Genomic DNA, 21,329 nt, shown 5'->3' with positions numbered 1-21,329 from the left:
ATGAATTATAATAATTTCCTGAAAGGCTAACAAATTTACCATTATCAGTTCACTCAGGTTAGAAGGGGCCTGGAGATTCTTGGGGCCACTAGAAGGCCAAATGGAAAGGTGTAGAACTGCCAATGACAACGCCTCCACACCATCGGTACCAGAAATTATAGTAACTTTTAGTTCACTGATCGATCCCGACCTCAATTTGGGGTCGATTTACTAAAACTGGAGTGTGCAATATGTGGTGCAGCTGACAAAAAAAAAAGAAACAAACTTGGAAACCGGTTGATTTTGCACTCTCCAGTTTTAGTAAAGCAATCCCTTTGTGTCCTTATTGGTGGGTTCCGAAGGAGTAAAAAGCCTCCCTTAAGGTTTTGCTTTATTAGAGGGACACTTCTACTTGTGACTTAGTTCCCCTTTTAAAGCGGGAGTCCACCGGGACTCCGCGTTTTTTTTTTTTTTTTTTAAAAGCCAGCAGCTACAAATACTGCAGCTGCTGACTTTTAAATAGTGACACTTACCTGTCCAGCGCGCCCGCGATGTCGGCACCCGAAGCCGATCGCTCGCTCGGCTGCCGGGTCCCGCCGCCATCTTGGGTATGGGAATCAGGAAATGGAGCCTTTCGGCTTCATTTCCCGGTTCCCTACTGCGCATGCGCGAGCCGCGCGGCGCAATCCGGACGGTCCCCGCTGCCTCTGGGAGCTGTGTGTTTCCCAGCAGGCAGCGGGGCACTTGCTGAAGGGGGCGGGCGCTTGCGGAACGGGGGCGTAACCTACGCCCGTTCCGCAGAGAGCTAGCCCGGAAGTGGGTGCAGTTACCTGGATTATCCAGGTAACTGCACCCCCCTCCCCCCTGAAAGGTGCCGATTGTGGCGCCGGAGGGGGGGGGGGGATTCCGATGAGCGGAGGTCCATTTTAGGGTGGACCTCCGCTTTAAGCTAGCCATACATTATTACATTTTCTTGTTTATTTAGATTTGCCTTCAACTATGTAGTGCACGGACCTGCCTGATTGCATACAAATTGAAAGTGTTTAGGTTTGACCTCATATTATATGGTTTTGGTAATACCAAATGAAAATTGAACAAGAAAATTGTATAATGTATGGCAGTGGTTCTCATACTCAGTCCACAAGTACCCACAACGGCCATGTTTTCAGTTTTTCCTTTACTTTGCACAGCTGCTTTAAATCAATATCAAAGACATGGTTTTGATAAGAGCTATTTTATCTAAGGGAAGTCCCAAAACATGGCCCGTTAGGGGTACTTTAGGACTGAGGTTGAGAACCACTGAATAGTAACACCATCTAATCCAGAAGCGAAAAGTACAGTGCCTTGAAAAAGTAATCATACCCCTTGAAATGTTCCACTCAAAACCGTAAATGAATTTTATTGGGATTTTATGTGATGACCAACACAAAGTGGCAGATATTTGTGAAGTGGAAGGAAAATTATAAATAGTTTTCAACACATGAATATGCTTTGATCTAAATTATTCCATTGTACCTCTGGGTCCTTGTCCTGCTGGAAGGTGATCCTCCACCCCAGTCTCAAGTCTTTTGCAGACTCTAGTGGATTTTCCATCGGGAAAAAAACTGGATGGTTTTTCCGACGGAATTCCGCTCAAGCTTGGCTGGCATACACAAGGTCACACAAAAGTTCTATGAACTTTTGACCATCAAGAACACGGTAACGTAGCATGCGTCGAATTGTTTCCAGCACACGTAGGAATTTTGCGCATCGGAGTTGGTATAGATGATCGAAAGTTCCATTCTGAACTTTTTCCAACCGAAAAATTGAGAACCTGCTCTCAATCTTTTGCTGGCGGGAATTTCGCCAGCAAAAGTTCCATGGAGCATACACACGGTCAGAATTTTCGACCAAAAGCTCACATCGGACTTTTGCTGGCAGAATTTCCGATCGCGTGTATGGGGCATAACAGGTTTTCTTCTACGATTGCCTGTAATTTGGCTCCATCCAGCCTCCCTGTCCCTGCTGAAGAAAAGCATGCCCACAACATGATGCTGTCACTACCACTATGATTCACGGTAGGGATGGCGTGTTAGGGGTGATGTGCAGTGTTAGTTTTCTGCCATACATAGCGTTTTGCTTTTAAGCCAAAAAGTAAAATTTTGGTCTCATCTGACCAGAGCACCTTTTTCCACGTGTTTGCTGTGTCCCACACATGTGTAAACTGTAAATGGGACTTCCTATGGCTTTTTTTCCCCCAACAATGGCTTTCTTCTTGCCACTCTTCCATAAAGGCCAGATTTGTGGAGTGCATGGCTTATAGTTATCCTTATCAAGTTAAAGGTATGCAATTAGATCAGAGGAGAATGTTATATAAACTAGAAGATCAGGAGAACTAAAACAGAAGAATTTAAGGATCTGTGCCCTACCAGAAAAAAAAAAATAAAAAGGAGAAGATATAACAAAAATAATGAATAAAATATTTAATCCTCTTTTGGATAATGCGGTTGAGAACTGTCTCAAGATAGAAGGAGTCCACAGGATTCCAAAACCTCAAAACATATCAGCAGACCTACAACAAGACGTCATAGTGAGATTTCAATTATTTGAAGAAAAAGCACAAATATGGGGGAAAACGAGATGACACCCACCACCAAAATATGAAGGAGTGGAGCTTCAAGTTTTTACAGACTTGATGTCAGAAACGTTGGCTAGACGGAGACTTCTTAAAACCTTTATTGGTGCAAATGCAAATAAAGAACAGAGTACAGTTGGGGTTTCCCAGCATGTTTAATAGGCCAGAAGGACAGCAGTTCAATAAGTTTAAGGTTTCCAGAAGACCTACAATAATTCTGTAATAAACTGGACTTACAAGTGTCGATTATCCCTGGATGGTCAGAAGAAGAAATACTAACACAGAAGGAAGATTAACTTTGGCCAAAATCACATAGAGTTGCAAGGAAGACTTAAATATAAAAACAAACATTAAAAATTCCTTGAACAGAGACTGAACAGAAATATTTTTTTTGGAGAATTTGATGAGATAGACAGTGGTTAAGCAGAATCCAGCAGAAGCAGAAGAAAAGTGAACAATTTTTCCACTAGAAATAGGTTCATGGGAGCGTGAGGGGGAATGGAAGCAGATGGGGGTAAATTTAAAGCAGGGGAGGGAAGGGGGGATGGACAGTCGAGACACTTGGATTACTGACATGCTCCCATTGTAAACCGGGGGGGGGGGGGGGAGAAGAGGCATGTTCAAAGTCTCACCCCAGCATAAGAGAATCACTTGTGGCAACAAAAAATGGAGCCACCTATGGTTCTAGGACCAGAATGGGGCCAAAGGGGAGAGAGGGGGAGGGAGGAAAAAAGGGAGAGAGAGGGGGAGGGAGGAAAAAAGGGAATGAGAGGGGGGAGGGAGGAAAAAAGGGGGAGAGAGGGGGGAGGGAGGAAAAAAGGGAGAGAGAGGGAGGAGGGAGGAAAAAAGGGAGAGAGAGGGGGGAGGGAGGAAAAAAGGGGGAGAGAGGAAAAAGGGGGGGAGAGGAAAAAGGGGGAGAGAGGAAAAAGGGGGAGAGAGGAAAAAGGGGGAGATAGGAAAAAGGGGGAGATAGGAAAAAGGGGGAGATAGGAAAAAGGGGGAGAGAGGAAAAAGGGGGAGAGAGGAAAAAGGGAGGAAAAGGGGGAGGGGAGGAGGAAAAGGGGAGAGGAGGAGGAAAAGGTGGAGGCGAAAAGAGGGGGAGGGAGGAAAAGGGAGGAGAGGAGGAGGAAAAGGGGGAGGAGGAGAGGGGAAAGGTGGAAGAGGGGCCCTGAGGTCCCCATCTACGCAAGTCACATCAAAACTGATTCTTTTCTTCCAGATAGGTTAGGTAAGAGAGTAATGTAGCCTAAAGCCCCATACACACATCAGATTATCTGCTGATTTTTTTACTTCATGTTTACCAAAACCATGTAGTAGAAGGGCCTGCCTGATTGCATACACATTGAAACTCCTAAGGTTTGACCTCATATTATGTGGTTTTGGTAAATCTGAAGGAAAAACCCAGTTTTTCTGCTGATAGTGTGTATGGGGCCTTAGATGACATAATAAAATTTATATCACATAACGTTCGTGGGCTTAATACACTAACAAAAAGGCATAAAATCCTAAAGGAGGTTAAACAGTACAAAGCTAGGGTAGTGTTCCTTCAGGAGACTCAGGTTTCCCATGAGGCCAATGTAAAGCTGTTCAAGAGATTACCCAACATGGTTTTACAGGGATTCTACAACAAGAAGAACAAAGGGGGGAACAAAGGGGGTAGCCATTGGGGTGGCCAGAGGAGTGCGGTTCATATTGGAGGAAGGGATGACAGACCCTGAAGGTCAATAGCTCTTCCTAAAAGGGAAACTCTATGAAATGAAATGTACCCTGACAAACATCAATTGCCCGAATAAGAACCCAACAAATTATTTGAGGCAGGTCATAGGGAAGTTAATGGACTTTAAAAAGGGAAGTGAGATTATGACGGGAGACCTACATTTTTGCTTGGAACCAAGTATTGATAGTACGTTGCAAGCACAGGGGACTAGGAATGTACAGTTGAAAACAATAAAAAAAAAAAATTGTATCAGTGTCAATTGATGGATATATGGAGAAAACACAGGATTATATATTCTATTCCCCTGTGCATACGACATACTCAAGGATTGATTATATAATGATCAAAACACAGGTTACTAGAGTTGGTGACTAAGACAAATATTCAAATAATAACACTGTCAGACCATTCCCCGGGAAGCATGATACCAGGTGCCCAAAGACAATTAAATTCACGGAGATTAACCGCTTCCGGACCAGCCGCCACAGTTTTACTATGGCAGGCTGGCTCCCCTCCGCGAAATCACGTTACTGTACATGATCTCATGAGGTTGCCGACGGTCGCGATGACCGCATGAGCAATCATAACCAGGAGACACAGAACAGGGACGAGTCTATTCTGACAGGAGTGAACGGACTGGGAACAAATGAGATGGGAAGAGAGGCCCTGTTGGCCTCGATTACAATCATCCCAAAGGAGGGAGAATGATAGTACCCCATGTTCAAGTTACAGACCAATATCTTTGTTGAATGCAGACACTAAATTATTCGCAAAAGTGTTAGCTACCAGGATGAAAGAGCTGATGATCGATTTGGTACATGCGGACCAAGTGGGTTTCATCCCTAGCAGAGAAGGGAATGACAATGGGGTGAGAACATTGCTCTTGCTTCAGAAAATTAGAGAGAGGAAAATGCCCCAGGTCTACTCCTGTCGATTGACAGGGTAGACTGGGGATTCATGATGAACACCTTGGAAGTCATGGGGATGGGCCCAAGGATGGTCCAGTGGATTAAAACATTATATAAGCATCCTACTGCAAATGTGAAGGTAAACGGGACTTTATCTTCCAGATTTGAAATGTACAACGGAAGGAGACAGGGGTGTCCCCTATCAACTCTATTATTTGTACTATCATTAAAACCCCTGCTGGCAACAATAAGGAACAACCCAGACATAAGAAGAATTAAGATAGAGGAGGAACATAAAATAACTTACGCGGACTATGTATTATTTTATATTTCTAACCCTAGGATTACAATGCCCAATCTAATGAAGACTGAAATTTTATGGAGATCTATCAACTTAAAGTGGTTCTGCACCTTAAAAAAAAAATATTAAAAGCCAGCAGCTACAAATATTGCAGCTGCTGACTTTTAATAAATTGACACTTACCTGTTCCAGGGTCCAGCGATGTCGGCGGCAGATGACGAGCGATCGCTCGTCTCTCTGCTGTCCCCTCCGCCATCCTCTGTCAAGGAATCGGGAAGTGAAGCGTTGCGGCTTCACTGCCCGGTTCCCTACTGCGCATGCGCGAGTCGTGCTGCGCGTCTTTGCTGTGTCCTGAGAATTGTGTGTTTCCCAGAACACAACAGGGGGGGCGGGGCATCTGCGGCGGTTTGTCCCGGAAGTGAGTGCAGTTAACTGCACCCCCCCCCCCCCCGAAAGGTGCCGATTGTGGCACCGGAGGGGGGGAGGGATCGGATGAGCGGAACTTCCACTTTAGGGTGGAGAACCGCTTTAAAAATAAATCTTTCTAAATCAGAGATTTTAAACATAAATGTAAATAAACATGAAGAACACAGTGTTTACAGCAAGAATTTCCATTTATATGGAAGACAGAACAAAAATATCTAGGAATAAGAGTAACATCATCCCCAGGGAAATTATACTAGGTAAATTACATTGCACTATTAAATGAAATAAAAAACGGAAATAAGAAAAATAGCAACAAGATCCCTCTTATGGATAGGATGAATAAATACCATAAAGATGGTAATAGTACCGAAAGTTATGTACAAATTTCAAATGTTGTCTTTTCCCCTTCCTCAGACATATTTTAAAACATTAAAAAATTATAATAAATCAATTTAATTTGGTAAAATAGGAAACCGAGAATTTCATTCTCAGTATTAAGGAGAAATAAAACGCAAGGTGGGCTAAAGGGTACCAGACTTTTAAAAATATTATAATGCTGTGGTAATTTCACAAGTAATGGAGTGGACAAGATATAATGGAAAAGGGGAAAATATGTACATTTCAAGAATTAAAACACAAGACAGATTTGATGATGATTATTAAATGGCGGCACCTCCAGCTGAAACACTTTGCCATGACTTTGCCACAACCATTAAGATCAGCAGAAGATCTAAGGCCGCTAGTGCGGCCGAGTATGGCATCAAATACAAAAAAAAAACGGTATATCACAGATTTATAAAATTCTAATAGCAGAGGAAGAGCTGGAGGTCCCACCATACATAAACAAAAATGGTAAAAAGAATTGGGAACACGAGGGAACAAATAAAAACTAGGAAACATTTTGAGATTGGTAGATAGCTCCACAGTGGACACAAACACAGCCGATATTAACTATAAATGCCTTACAAGGTGGTATATAACCCCAGACAAAATAATTAAATATGAAACAGGGAAATGAATTGTGAAGTGGAATGAAAATGATAAATGGTTTTCAAACTTTTTTTACAAATAAATATCTGAAAAGTGGCGTGCATTTATATTCAGCCCCCTTTACTCTGGTACCCCTAAATAAAATCTAGTGGAACTAATTGCCTTCAGAAGTCACTTATTAGTAAATAGCACTGTGTATAATTTAATCTCAGTATAGATACAGCTGTTCTGTGGAGTCCTCAGATGTTTGTTCAAGCCCCATATTTTTGGCCGGGATGTAAAGTAGAGGGAACAATGGCACATTTTAAGGTGGGATTGCCCAAAAATAAAGATATTGGAAAGAGATCTTACAGTTAAGATAAAATTACCAAAAGAGAGATATTAGAAGAACCTTGGATGTGCTTGTTACATGGGATAGAACGTTCAACAAATATAAAAGAATCTGTGATACCTCACCTAATCAATGCAGCTAAAAGTCAGATACCAAGATACTGGCAAGAAACAAAGCCCCACAATAAAATGATTGGTCTGGAAAGGTAGAAGAGACGTATAACATGGAATTTGAGATACTGTGGAGAGGAGGGAATAGAGCAGGGATCCTCAAACTACGGCCCTCCAGCTGTTGCGGAACTACGCATCCCATGAGGCATTGTAAAACTCTGACATTCACAGACAGGACTAGGCATGATGGGAATTGTAGTTCCTGAACAACTGCAGGGCCATATAGTTTATAGACCCATGGAATAGAGGGAATGATAAAGAGATGGAAAGATTGGAAGGCGTTTAAGAAGACAATGAGATACGTGGAGGTTGTAGGTGGATAAGACAGGGTAAAGTGGGAGAACTGGGAGAAAAGGAGGAAATTTAGATAATGGGATGGAAGGGGACAGAAGGAGAGGTGTGTGTGTGTGTGTCAGTTTAGGTGGACAGCCATATATTGGTAGGTTTGACATAGTCTCTTCATTTTCGGATGATGGATTGAACAGTGCTCCGTGAGATGTTCAAAGCTTGGGATATATTTTTTATGACCTAATCCTGCTTTAAAAACTTATCCACAACTTCATCCCTGACATGTCTGGTGTGTTCCTTGGCCTTCATGGTGCTGTATGTTCACTAGGGTTCTCTAACAAATATCCGAGGACTCCACAGAACAGCTGTATCTATACTGAGATTAAATTATATTTACTAATAAGTGACTTCTGAAGGCAATTGGTTCCACTGGATTTTATTTAAGGGTACCAGAGTAAAGGGGGCTGAATACAAACGCACGCCACTTTTCAGATATTTATTTGTAAAAATGTTTTAAAACCATTTATCATTTTCATTTCACTTCACAATTATGTGCCACTTTGTGTTGGTCTATCACATAAAATCCCACCTAAGCAGCTGTTTTACTGACAAGTAACCTAGTACCTGTTCAGCTGGCGCTAAGCTGAAGTACATTTCATCCAGATATCTACATTTCTTGAAATGCAGGTTGCTAGCAAATGAAGGGTCATGGCAAGGATGTTGCCATCTCTGTCTCTTCTTAAAATACCTCAGCTTTGCAGTCCATTTGACTTTTAAAGTTTCCAGCAACCTCAAATGATAGATCTGCATTCCTGGTGATCTGTGGTGGCCCGTGCCCTGTACTGTATGCCAAGATGTAGAATATACACGCAAGTCAAAATCCCTTTCATCTTAATCATACAGTACAGGACATAAGCAGAATATTCATACATCGTGGGACTACCCCAAGAAATAAATGGAAAGGGTGCGCAAAATTGTGCCAACACAGGCCCAACAACAAGGGTCAGAAGACCCAACCTCCTAGAGTTGCTGAAAAACCTTTCAACCAGAATCTTCATCAGCAGAAGATGCCTACCTTGTAAAACATTGAAAAAAAGTATGAACAGAAGACTAGGTGGTGGCCTTACACAACTGGTCTACAGAGGTTTGGTGCCAAAAAGCCCAGGAAACTTCCCCCACTCTGATGGAATGGTGATGTAAAAGCGCAGGAGATTTCGCTTTCAGAAGGCAAGCTCTTGCACTCAAATTGTTTATCCATTGTGCAATGGTATGCTTTTAATCATGATGTCCCTTTCTAGGTCCAGAGAACAGAATTAACATCTGATGGGAACAGTAGCCTTGAGATATTGCATAATGGTTCTATGTCCAGGCAATGAAGAGAGATTTCCTTTGGATGCTTAGGAGCAGGGCAGAGGGATAGGAGGAAAATGTCCTTGTTGATATTTAATTGTAGGTGAAAATACAGCTAAGGGCCGTCCGTTCAGAAACATGTCTGGCAGACATGATAGTGAACCAAAAAAGCTGCTTTACTTCAGCGATCCTCTAGTCTAGGGGTCTCCAAACTATGGCCCTCCAGTTGTTCATAACTACAATTCCCATCATGCCTAGTCATGTCTGCGAATGTCAGAGTTTTACAATGCCTCATGGGATGTGTCATTTCTCAACAGCTGGAGTTTAGAGATCCCTTCTCTGGTCAATGTTAGTAATGCCTCAGACTTAGTGGTCAGTGGTAGTAAAACAAGTACATAGTACCCATGGTCAGTAGGAGAAGAAATAGTGTGCCAGTTGGTACTGGTGGGAGGAATGGTGCCCAATCATTGGAACAGTTCACTATAGAAGGAATAGTACACCATCATTAGTATTAGTGGGAGGAATCGTGTTTTATCATTGTGTCAGTGGGATGAATAGTGCCTCTTATCAGTGAGTGGAATAGCGCCACAATGGCTGGATAAAGTAAAGAGCCGCATCCGGCCCACAGCCACAGTTTGGAGACCACTGCTCTAAAGGAATATCCCTTATAGGTTTAAAGGGTAACTGAGTTAAGATCCCAAGTAAACACAGGGTGCTATAAAGGAGACGTAATACATGATACTCCTTGAAGAAAAGTTTTTACACGGGACAGAGAAGCCAGATGCTTTTGAAAAGGAATAGGTAAAGGACAAGACCAGACCTTTAAGAGTATTAAAGGCCAATTTCTGGTCAAAACCCAATCGTATGAAGGTCAGAATGTGAAGAATAGAGTAATCTCTGGGACTGAAGTTTCAGTTTTCACACCTAGCAAAAAAGGATTTCAAGGTGCAATACTGTATGGGGTGTGTCTAAAAAGCTTGGTGAATGGGCAGATAACTCAACGGCAACATGGCCCAGGTGCGAGAGCAGGAACACTATCCAGAGACATGTCGAGAAGCGCCACCTAGTGTGGAGTACACGTGACCATCAGGGTAAACCCGCTATGGGCAGTCGAACATAGTCAATGTGAGAGGTAGGATCACAGTCCCACACAATGCTCTTTAAAGTACATGACAGGTTGCACAATGCCAAGGCTTTTTTGGACAGAGGTGATGAGCTTTTCAACATTAGCAAGAATGTTGCATGAAGTTCCCTTTTCAACAAAGTGACAATCCAGGAGGAAAAACTTCCACAGCTTCCTCAATTACTGCCTTTAATATTCTCTTCATTCCTGTGTGTCTGCAGCCTCTAGGACTGGCATATTGAGATCCAACCAATACTTCTTCTCCTGGCGGGGATGGCTTCCCTGTGGTTGCAGGAAAGAAATTTGCAACATGTATGGCCTGCCTTGTCTGCATCTTCATTTTCCTCCTCCTAAATCACGGCACTAGGAGGGTTACTTTGAAAACATAGCAAAAAGCTTGGCTTTAGAAGCAACTCTATAGGCACACTCTAAATACCTGGAAGGTAGACACCATTTCCGTTTCTTATAGTATCAACAAAATCCTTCCTTAAAGTAGAATTTTCACTTGCTGTCAGCTGTTGACTACACTTATGACAGAAAGACTTGCCATGTTATGTTGCATTATTCACATAACAATGTCTGCAGAATGTTTTTAAAACATTTGAGGTAGAAGGTGGATTAGTAGGAGTCTGGGAAAAAAATATATTTTTTCAGACAATTTTGCCTCTAACACAATTGATCAGGCAGCGGTCCTAAGCAATACCCAACTTCAAGAAAGGGTAGGTGCCAAATAACACACTGCATGACCAACCAACCGATACAGTCACACTGCTGACCAAGGCAAAACCACCACCACTGAAAAGTGTTTATCCACCACAGGCTGAGCACTGGTTGCAGCCAGTGTCACTTTTGTCTCTCCTTCTATGGTCCAGTGGGTACAGAGAAAGACCATGCTGTCCAGGCCTTGACAAACTGACGTTATGACCATCCCAAATCAAGGCCACTTCCCAGAAATGCCCTGCCCTCCCAAGCTCGCAGCACTGAGTTTCAACACTACCACTTCTGACAGTTAGGCACCACAGGCAACTCACATCCCCTCATACAACAACAAACAGTTAACACTGCACTGCTGCTGGATGCAATGAAAAAAAACCACTATCTAAACGGAGGAATGAGGAGGGTGGGAGAGGTTTTTCACCAATCTCCTGGTGTTTCTTGTCCAGCGAAGAACCAATCAGCTCTAAATGATGTGCCCTGAAAGATAACTGGGTAAGATGCATAAAAAGGGTGCTACAGATTACAAATATGTACCCTAGGTATACAGACACTTTAGTTGCAGAGCTGAGCTGTACAAAGTTTTCTGCCTACTGATAACATTCAAAAGGCAAGACGTCAAACTCACTATACTGCTGGTCAGGCCTACAGAAGGAACAGTAAAATGGGGGTCACAGTAACATTTCTGTTGATGCCTCTGCTGCCTCATCATATCTAGCAGAACTAAAACATTATGCTTGGGAAATCTGTTCAGTGACGGTTTGTCTCATTTTGTCTTGCTTTCTTTTATTTTAGACAGAACATTCAGAAATTTTAGTCATCAGTTGAGTTCGATTTGCTGATTTAGCCTCTGTCTTCATCCACAGTAACATTCTCCATTATATAAAGCAAATAAAAACCAAATCCAATGAGGAGATGGGAAATCTACAATAATGGCCACATGCAGTTTACAGAATTCAAGTACAAAGGCCTCATCAATAGTGTCTTCTGAGAGGTATAATAAACAGCCAGGTCATTTCACGTTCTAGCATTTATCTAGAACTAAAATCAGTTTTAGTTGGGCTGGCTACGACTTTCTACCCTAAAAAGCAGATCCCTGCAAAATAAGTTATTACAGGATACATTAGTGATAGTAGGGGTCAGCTGATGGAACACAAGAACAAGGCATCCAACTCTCCTGGTTCAACAGAGTGAAGACAGGAGGATATAGGCTGCCAGAGAGGTAAGCATAACAACTCTTCTTTTGCTAAGAGCACAAGAGGGATTTTTGGCCAATTATTGTGTAATTTTTTTTTTTTTTTTTTTTTTTTTTTTTAAGCAAATAGGCGAAAGATCTTAGATGCTCCATATAATTTGAGCCTGCTGCTTACCCAGAAGGTGAAATGAAAAGTGCAAAACTTTCAAGGAAAAAAAACCCCCAAAAGCTGCAAGCCAGCATAAATTACAGGCACCTAGGAGGTGACTACACATACAAGAAACAGTCTAAATTTCTACTACAAGCCTGTTGGGATAAAGCTCTGCACATGCTGGTCTGTTAAAGCTGCATGAAGCACATTCCTATTACCCACTGAGGTGTTAATCATTATAATCCAATAGCAATATGTGAGGGTAGGGAGGGAACAAGCAAAATTTTAAGACTTCAAGGAAAGGTCAAAGCTTTACCCAATCAAAATATCTTACAGATTCAGTAGCAGTGGGGCTAAAGGCAGTTGCAGTTATTTGGGGCACTTTAAAAGGAAAAACTTTTGGGTATGGTTTTAATTTTTTTTGTTTCTACTATAAAAATACAACTTAAGGTTGTAGATAAACTTAGTTATTTTTTACATACCTAAAGATCCACAGAGTACCAAGGGTTAGTTTGAGACAGCACAATAGTAGGCTGGCTCTGTCTCACTGAAACCTTGGATTGAGCAGTCTGATTAAAAAGGAGTCAGGACTCTATTGTGTATAAAAATTTCAGCTTCTGTAACTGAATTCTGTAAATAATAGCCTCAACAAGCCTTACAACAAGTGAGAAAATTAGTTCCTAAAATATATGAAACTGAGCCTATAGCTCTACTTGCTGGTTTAAAAGTAAAATATAAGTGGGGCATGGCCGGGATGTGAGCGTCAAGACGTGCCCTGCTGTAGCTCACGCCATCTGTACGCATAGTCCGTCCGAATCCTGGGCTTTCCCTAGCCATCCTGCTCAGCAAATCTCCATAGCGTTTGGGGGGCTGCTTCGGTTCTTCCCATGACCGGTAAGGATAAATCCAGCAAGAAATCAGCCTCTCACAGCTCCCGACCCACTCCGCCGATAGCTCATGTGACGGCCATCTTGCCTGTTCCTTCCTCCTCTCCAGCTTCAGTGGAGGTGCACGTGGAGGCCTGGAGGTCTCTGACTTCCGATCCAGACAGTGATTCACCCTCCTCAACCCCGGAGCCTAGAACAGACCAGTCCACTGCTGCAATCCTGATGGCTATTGCAGAAAGTAAGTCCTCCATGAAGGGGAAGATAGAGAAGGTGGCATTAGAATGTAGGCTCATACAGCAGGATATGGACAGGTGTAGAGGCCGCCTAACAAATGCAGAGCATCACATCTCGGCAGTGGAGGATACCACAGCCTCCACTGTCCAAACACTGGCTAATCTGCAACAAACAGTTAAAGTCCTCATGGCCCACTCAGAGGATGCCGAGAATCGCCTGAGACGCAACAATGTCCGGGTGGTCGGGCTCCCAGAGGGCCCTAACCCTGTGGTGTTTGCTGAGGCCTTATTCAAGCAACTTTTGGGCTTGCAACAACTGTCCCCTATGTATACAGTCGAACGTGCACATAGAGTGCCTACCGGCCCGAGACCTGCTGGTTCACTGCCGCCTGCCTTCTTGGTCTGTCTACTTAACAGAGACAGAGATCAGATCCTAGCGGAGGCCCATAAACACCCTGAATTGCGACATGAAAATGCAGCAATCCATTTGCACCCCAATTTCTCCCCTGATCTACAAAAGAAAAGGCATTCTTTGACGGATGTTCGCAAACATCTACGGGAGAAAGGCCTGATCTATAACATCTTGTATACTAATCTCTTGAAAGTCATCCACCACGGTTCTGCCAAGTTCTTCGAATCGCCTGCAGGGGCTGCTGGCTGGCTGCATTCTATACCCTAACAGCGATGGGCTGCCTGGCCCCCCTGGTTCTGTGCCTACGGGCGTGGGCAATTCTACACACCCTTTTCCAAGATGGTGCTTGGAGCTGCGGTACATGTCTCTTGCTTCTGAAGTGGATCTCCTCTTCTTCAAATTGCCCCACCTGCAAGAGATTCTTATTGGAGAGCTCGGAATTGCATGTACGTTTACTGCAGGTGGCTAAGGTGACCCCACGTCCCCTCTACAAGTAGATGATCCCTTGGAACAGTCTGCTGCTTTCTAGATTTGGGACTAAAGTTTCTTCCGGAATTTTAACAGTTTTTTTGGTTTGTTCCGCCGGAGTAAACAGGGTGTTGGGATTATAGCTTATTTATTTTTATTTTTTCTGCCCTCTTTTTTTATGTTTTGGACCAATGGGAATACCCATCCCTGGTCTGTCTTTGGGCCTTCCATCTGCTTTGCACAATCTTTACTGATGTTACTTTGCTGTCTGGTGGGATGTGGTTCTCTGTATCCAGGCTCCTACCCCCCTAGCTTCCCCTCTAGTCACACACATCCTGTCTCACTGGAATATAGGTATGAGTAATATCAAAATTCTCTCATGGAATGTCCGTGGGCTAAACTCAAAGTTTCATTTCAATATGTTTATTAGAAGTTTGAGTAAACAAGAAAATATAATCTGCTCATTGGACGCCCTCGTAGGGGCTGTCGTCTCTGGGGGGAAAGCCCTTCACCCGCTACCCCCTTTCAAGGGGGCTAAACTCAATGTTTAAGAGAGCTCTAGTTCTTCAATATCTCAAATCCCAGAACCCACATATAGTTCTCCTACAAGAGATGCATTTGATGGGTAGTAAAACACTCTCCCTTACCAGGAACTGGATGCTCAGTGTGTCTTTAAGGAGTCGGGCAGACACAGTTTCTGACTGAATTCATATGTATGCTTTATATGTTCCGTGGTGTTGTCTGAATAGCAGAGGGGAATGTACCTCAGGGAGGGGAGATTGATAAGAACTCAGCACAATGTAATATCATAATGTCTAGGACAATCAGACTTGAGGGGGAGGTGGAGGGTCTTGTGAACTGTATTAACTAATTTAGTTGCAGGTGCTGACATCACACCCGAATAGCTATATACCTATCTCCTATAAGAGTGTATTGAACTGTGCATTCTTATATGGGCAAATGATGGGGTGTTTTTTTTCCTTTTACTTCTCTTGTTTAAGTTTTGATGTTGGCTGGTACTGCTCTTATTGTGACCGGTCTGTTTGTTACCGCAATGTGCGGTGGTCTGTTGTATAAACCTGTCTTACATTTCAATAAAATGCAAAAATAAAAAGTAAAATACTAAATATTATTATGCAATATTTTATATTTAGTAGACCATGTACAAAACCAACACACCTTCCCTTTCATGTTTTAAATTATTTGTGGGTGTACTATAAGGGAAACACCCCAAACATAGCTATGTGACCTGTTGAAAAAAAAATAATTGCTGCTTGCACTTTTTGCATTTTTTTTTTTTTTGCCAAAGCCCCTGCACTTGACAGTGGTTTTAATAGATTAGGATCTAAAGATAGTTTTCTATTTGATATGAAATGGAGCTTAGTTATGTAGCATGAGGCTGTATATTCTGCAATATTTATATTTTTGGTAAACTCATTCAATGAATCCAAGCTCTGCAAGCCCCGATAACATGCACTGCATTGATACATTCACACAATTTCACAGTAACCATGAGATAAAACAAAGTTAAGGAATAGTCCTTTATCCCATTGTTTTGCAAATCTATGTACACTACAAACTGTACAATTGAAATGCTTCAGATATCGCTGTTTTACTAACCTGACAGCTTATTCTAAATAGGAAACCTTCAATTTGTTTGCAAATATTAAAGATTCTAACTACCAGCAAGAATATGTCCTTATATTTAAGGAGCACCTGTCATTTCAGTTCCATCATGGTAGCGTCTGTTAACAGGCATCCACTCACCTGCTGCAGCCACGTCCCTCACCTTGTTGTGTGTCACTGCCGCATCACCAGCCGTCCCATTAAAGTGAATATGACTGTCGGTGAGTCAACAGCGTGTCAGAGGAGGAGCTGCTGCAGGACAGAGATGACCGTTGCTCTTTAAAAATTATGATTTATATCAAGTTGATTTAAATCAAGCCTTTTTACTAGTGATTTAAATTGTCTTGATTTAAATCAAATCTACACTGTGCTAACCTTTGCTCCACGCACCTAAACTGCTTTGAAATAATGCAGCTTAGGTGAGTTTTTAACACAGTTTTTCTCCTGTCAGAATAAACGTTTACAATAAACCAGGGAGCCTTTAAGCTTTCTAAAAAAAAATGTTTTCGCCAAAAGCTTTCAGTAAAATGAACTTGTTTGCCCCAAAAGATACTGACCTATAACAAGCACTGAGTGAAATAAACATACAACCCTTTGCTGGGCATTACATCATAGAAGATCTTGGTAGGCCAGGTGAAAGATAAAATTTCATATAGTGTTCGAATTCTGAATCATGTAGTAACCAAAGAACCACTCAAGTAAAATAGCTATAATTATTAAAAATATAAAAATTACACAAATAGGTCTGTAGCAAAATGTTTTGGCAGTAGTGGAATATAAAATGTATATGATTGCTGAATTTATAACACAACTTATTTTTAAATGTTATTTTATCAGATACAATAATTAGTGTCTGGATATCATGCCCAATCACAGAAGATGATTAACATTAAGAAGCATATTGTGTTCCCCTATTGTGGAACTTGAATAGCCAAATGATAACTTCATGGCAAAGGTGACTTTGGACTGACCCTTATATAAATTATAACTAGCAGATGGTATATTAAAGTCATTGCAAAGATCCTTTACATCAGCCCTGGAGTACCCAGACACACAATGTCTGCTCCTCCTTCCCTGTGGGTGCCTCCTCAGCAAACTGCGTGCTGAGGGGGCACGCCTAAGCTGGGCTGTGTATGTCCATAGACACACACAGCTCACCCACACCCCCTATTCTCACTTTACAGCATTTAAAATGACAGCAGCAGGGCAGCACTAGATCATGATAGGGCTCAGGGAGTGTTTTAGAGAGGAGAGTTTTGAGAACTGGTATTGGAAGATATTTTTACCTTTTTTTTTTTGCAAAATCTTTTTTTGAGTTTTCCATTAGCGTACAAAGTTGCCCACGCAGGGGCCAAACATTCCCCACATAGGGGCATATCCTCTGATGCGGCAACAGACCACAACAGGGCACATCATATAACATACACAAACTGCCCCTGATGCAGCAACAGACCGCAACAGAACAGACCATAGAACATAAACAACCTTACTGATCTATTCCCCAATGAGGGGAGAGGTTTGGTTCAGGAGACTCTGTGCTCAATATTATGACGACAGGATAATGTGAGATGGGAGTAAGTGGGTCAATTTACTGCCATATTATAACCATAATGGTAGATTTTTTTACCTTAATGAAGAGAAAGCATTAAAGTAAAAAAAAAAAAAAAAAAATGTTTGGGTTTAGAAGCAGTTTACATTTACTGCATGGTTTACATACATTATACAATATACATTATGCAAGAAGGTATTGGACCTAAAATTGGAGGCAATATCGCAATTCGATCAGATTTCCAGATAGAAAAAAAGAATCTGAGCTACAGAGCAATGATGAATTGTAAGGAAAATGCAAACCAGTTAACTATAAAGAGACTGGGGTCAATATAAGAATACCAAAAGCTGCTAGTTAGTATGAAGAACAAGTACTTAGAGGGCATATACCTGCAATAGTTCTCAGGATCTTAAATTGCCCACATACATCAGCAGAAGTTTGTCCAAAATGTTTCGTCTTAGGAACGTGCATTTGATTTTCGAATGAATAGTGTGGTCAAAACAACTTTTGTTTTTGAATATAGTGGCAAAAAATCTTAATAAGCAGAATGGAAATGTTTTTTTTTTTTTTTAACTGTGAATTTGGTTTTCCTTCAAGAAAAATTGTAAATATTGTAATAAAAGCTGTTTAGTATGCCGGAGATAACTTTCAGATTTTAAATGCTTTCAAACTAAAATATTTAAATCAATGATGACAATAAAGAATGTTCTCACAAACAATTTTTCTTTGAAAGTTCAAATGAAAATCGAATCATGTACACCCAGCTTCAGCTGCACCTGAATGCCAGGCTGTTCTGAGCAAGCAAAGCTCCCACACTTTGTAATGTCAGAGCTAGCAACTAAGTTTTGCTTCTCATATAATTTCCAATCCACCCATCGCTACATTCGACCTTCTTAGGAAGAAGAGGGGCAAACTTCAGCACTATAAAGAAGTATTAAAGCTGAACTCTAACTTTCTTTTCACTAGAACTGAATGGAATGATCAGTCCCAGCATAGAGCATACCTCTGCACCACGTTGTTCTGTTCTCTCCATATCTATATGACATTGTGGATTTAGTTGAGGCTTTGTACCATGTGACACTGTGTAGAGACTGGATGTAGACTGAAAGTGGTTGTAAACCCTTACAAACCACGTTGACCTACAGGTAAGCCTAGATTAAGGCTTACCTGTAGGTCCAAGAAATATCTCCTAAACCTATACGGTTTAGGAGATATTTGCCGAAAGACAGGCACCGCTGTCTGCGGCGAGCAGGCGCACTGAGCATGCCGCAGTTAACGGCGATATGCCGTGAGTGGCGGCTCCCATGCGCATGCGTGGGAGTGACGTCATCACGGCTCCGACGAATGACAACGCCGGAGCAGCGAGACCCACCAAGAAGATGGAGGCTCCGTACTACAGGGGACAGCGGTGACTTCGCTGGCTCCTGTGTCAGGTAAGTGACACATAATGGACTACTACGCGATGCCTAGTCACACATACAGGAAGAGCACAAACCACCCAAGTCCCTCCTCACAGATCCCAGCATTATTCAAAAGGAAACCCCTTCATACACAGCCTGGCCTGAGAGCTAGCTGTGCTGCTTCTGGGTAGAATCGAATGAACCACAATTGGAAGTCAATCCTGCCCAGTTAAATATGCTGACCAGTGGGAATAGGGAGAGTCCCACCTCTCAGATCCCACCCTCCCAGAGCCCTATTCTCTGTGATCGGATTCATTTACATATTAAGAGAACACCTTTATATTAATCACCCATAGCCCTTCCTCTGTAGACTTGCAGTAAGTAAGCCATTATTCTTGACACATTTACAACTGTTTTGCAGACTGAAGAGTGATCTGCTTTTGGACCCACCCAGATCAACTCCCGGAACTGCTGCAAATGACAACCATAGCCTGCCCTAAAACTACAGAGGCTCAAAGCATGATGGGGCATGTAGTATCAGGACTGGTAAAGGAAGGAAACAGGAAGTCAGTGAACTTCAGCCAGGAGACATTACAGACACAGAAACTTGTTTTTTTACAGCTAAATAAGGGAAGATACAGATAAAATGACAGCGGGGTTGTGATTCATTTACAATGCCTCTGTTTTGTGGAGGAAAAGCTTGGGGTTCTGCTTTAAAGTCTTATTGGATCTGAACAGGGAAGTATTCTGGTGAAGAGGAGTGTCTACACTTCATACCTGTCAGCAGTTTTAAGTATTCTTAAAGTGAAAGTCTCTTTAACGAAGAACTGAAGTTGGGGGAAGTTTGCTAGGGGCAGAGTTTTTTCATAGAGGATACCTTGTATATCTCCTCTGGCAACAACTACTTTCTCTGTTTTCTAGTGACTTAATACAACACCTGGGTGAAGAGCAGACTGTTTTTGAGTACTTCTAGGAGGCAAAAAGCAAACTTTCAGAAGCACTTATTACCGAGATTTTCAACTTGGAAAAAAAACTACTTGATCATTTAATCTTTTCAGAAAAAAAAGAATGACAATTAAAAAAGTATCAACTTAAAGTTGAACTACTATAGCAAAACATTTTTTTTTCCATTTGGGATAGAGTAAAGGAGGGTTATAACCCCAGTTATGATTTTTTTTCTGTTGCCATCTGTGTTCCATTGGGGTGATTTACCTTGATTACCTATCCCATAGCCAAAACCGGAAGTGAGAAGAAATCCCTGCAAATTAGGAGAATCCCTTGGGGCCCCCCAGGTCACCAGAACTAGTGTATCTATTGGAACATTTGCCCTCTATCACTTTTCTGGGAACAGCACAAAATGTGGGGTTTATTTTACTTTCAATGATAATGGTAAAAAGGACAAATAGAGAGGGTGAATCTCCCTGATGGAGGCACAGAAGGCAATAAAAACCTGAAAGGGGTTCTAACCCATCTCCGCTCTATTGAAAACTAAAATATATAAATATATATATATATATATATATATATATATATATATATATATATATATATATATATATATATATATATATATATATATATATATATATATATATATATATATAAAAATAAAAAGTTTTGCCTTTAGCTAAACTTCCTAAGAATACCCATAAACAGACTGATGCTTACTTGCATCGAAACCTAGCAGCTAGAACGATCACAGTTGAATTATTTCCTGCAAAAGAAAAGTAAAATTCTTTTCAAACCTCATGGGCAAGAAGGCAAAAATTTGCATATTTGGTTTTGTTTATGAAATTTAAAAAAAAGATTGAGTTTTATGTCATGTTAAAACTTTAACAAGCAAAGTGGAATCACATTCAACAGAGTGAACCCTCACCTCTATTTCCAACTGGCTAGGTTGGTATTGCATAGCAGCTGTTGAACACATTCCACTGGCTCCGTGTTGTAGCTCAGGCTGTGAGTAACTGCCCCCCCCTTCCATCACAGACACTGTGCAGGGCATCAGGGTCCTATAGGTTGCATAGTGTCAGTCTATCTGTGTTAAAAGAACAAAAGACACATTGTAAGAGAGGGGAAGGGTAAAATGGGAGAACCTGAGTATACATTTTATTATAACAGGAAGTTCAATCTCATGTCTGTTTCATGTGTCATAAGTAGACAAACAATTTCTTCCTCTGTACAGATTGTTCGCTTTGCTTATGCAGGGCGAACCCATAGGTTCTCTTTAAAGAAGGCTTTCACAGATGTGCTTACAACACCAAATAGAATGGTGGAAATGGGTGAAACACAGGTTTGGTAACCCTTGCCATTCTTCTTACTATGCTAAAATTATCTATACTCTAAGCCCGTTATAAGACATTTATTGCTCCATCTTATGGTCACAGCTCTCCAGCAATCCCTATATATAATGCAACTGTGAAAATTGAGTAAAATGTACTTTACCTTGAAAGCCTGTTTTGTAGTCTGTGTTCAGTCAGCCAAAAGAAAAAAAAAGAAA

The 21,329-nt window shown here is 41.6% G+C and overlaps 1 protein-coding gene across 3 annotated transcripts in view; it reads right to left on the bottom strand.

Moving 5' to 3' along the window:
- The window catches only part of SBNO2 (strawberry notch homolog 2), a 163,969-nt gene that overhangs the window by 103,818 nt on the left and 38,822 nt on the right, over positions 1 to 21,329 (bottom strand). The window contains exons 2-3 of one of the 3 annotated variants that reach the window (XM_077476054.1): positions 21,275 to 21,295; positions 20,709 to 20,863 (exon numbers count right to left, since the gene is read on the bottom strand). In XM_077476054.1, the coding sequence (XP_077332180.1) occupies positions 20,709 to 20,834 (126 nt within the window). In that variant the 5' untranslated portion in view covers positions 20,835 to 20,863; positions 21,275 to 21,295. Of the gene's footprint in view, positions 1 to 20,500; positions 20,547 to 20,708; positions 20,868 to 21,274; positions 21,296 to 21,329 lie in introns of those variants that run through there. The other 2 variants (XM_077476053.1, XM_077476055.1) reach the window with 2 other exon arrangements.

This window comes from Lithobates pipiens, unplaced genomic scaffold (assembly GCF_037356315.1).
Source record: "Lithobates pipiens isolate NorthernLeopardFrog02 unplaced genomic scaffold, aLitPip1_a1.2 Scaffold_13, whole genome shotgun sequence".
Taxonomy (NCBI): Eukaryota; Metazoa; Chordata; class Amphibia; order Anura; family Ranidae; genus Lithobates; species Lithobates pipiens.
This window is presented reverse-complemented; position numbering and strand designations above follow the sequence as displayed.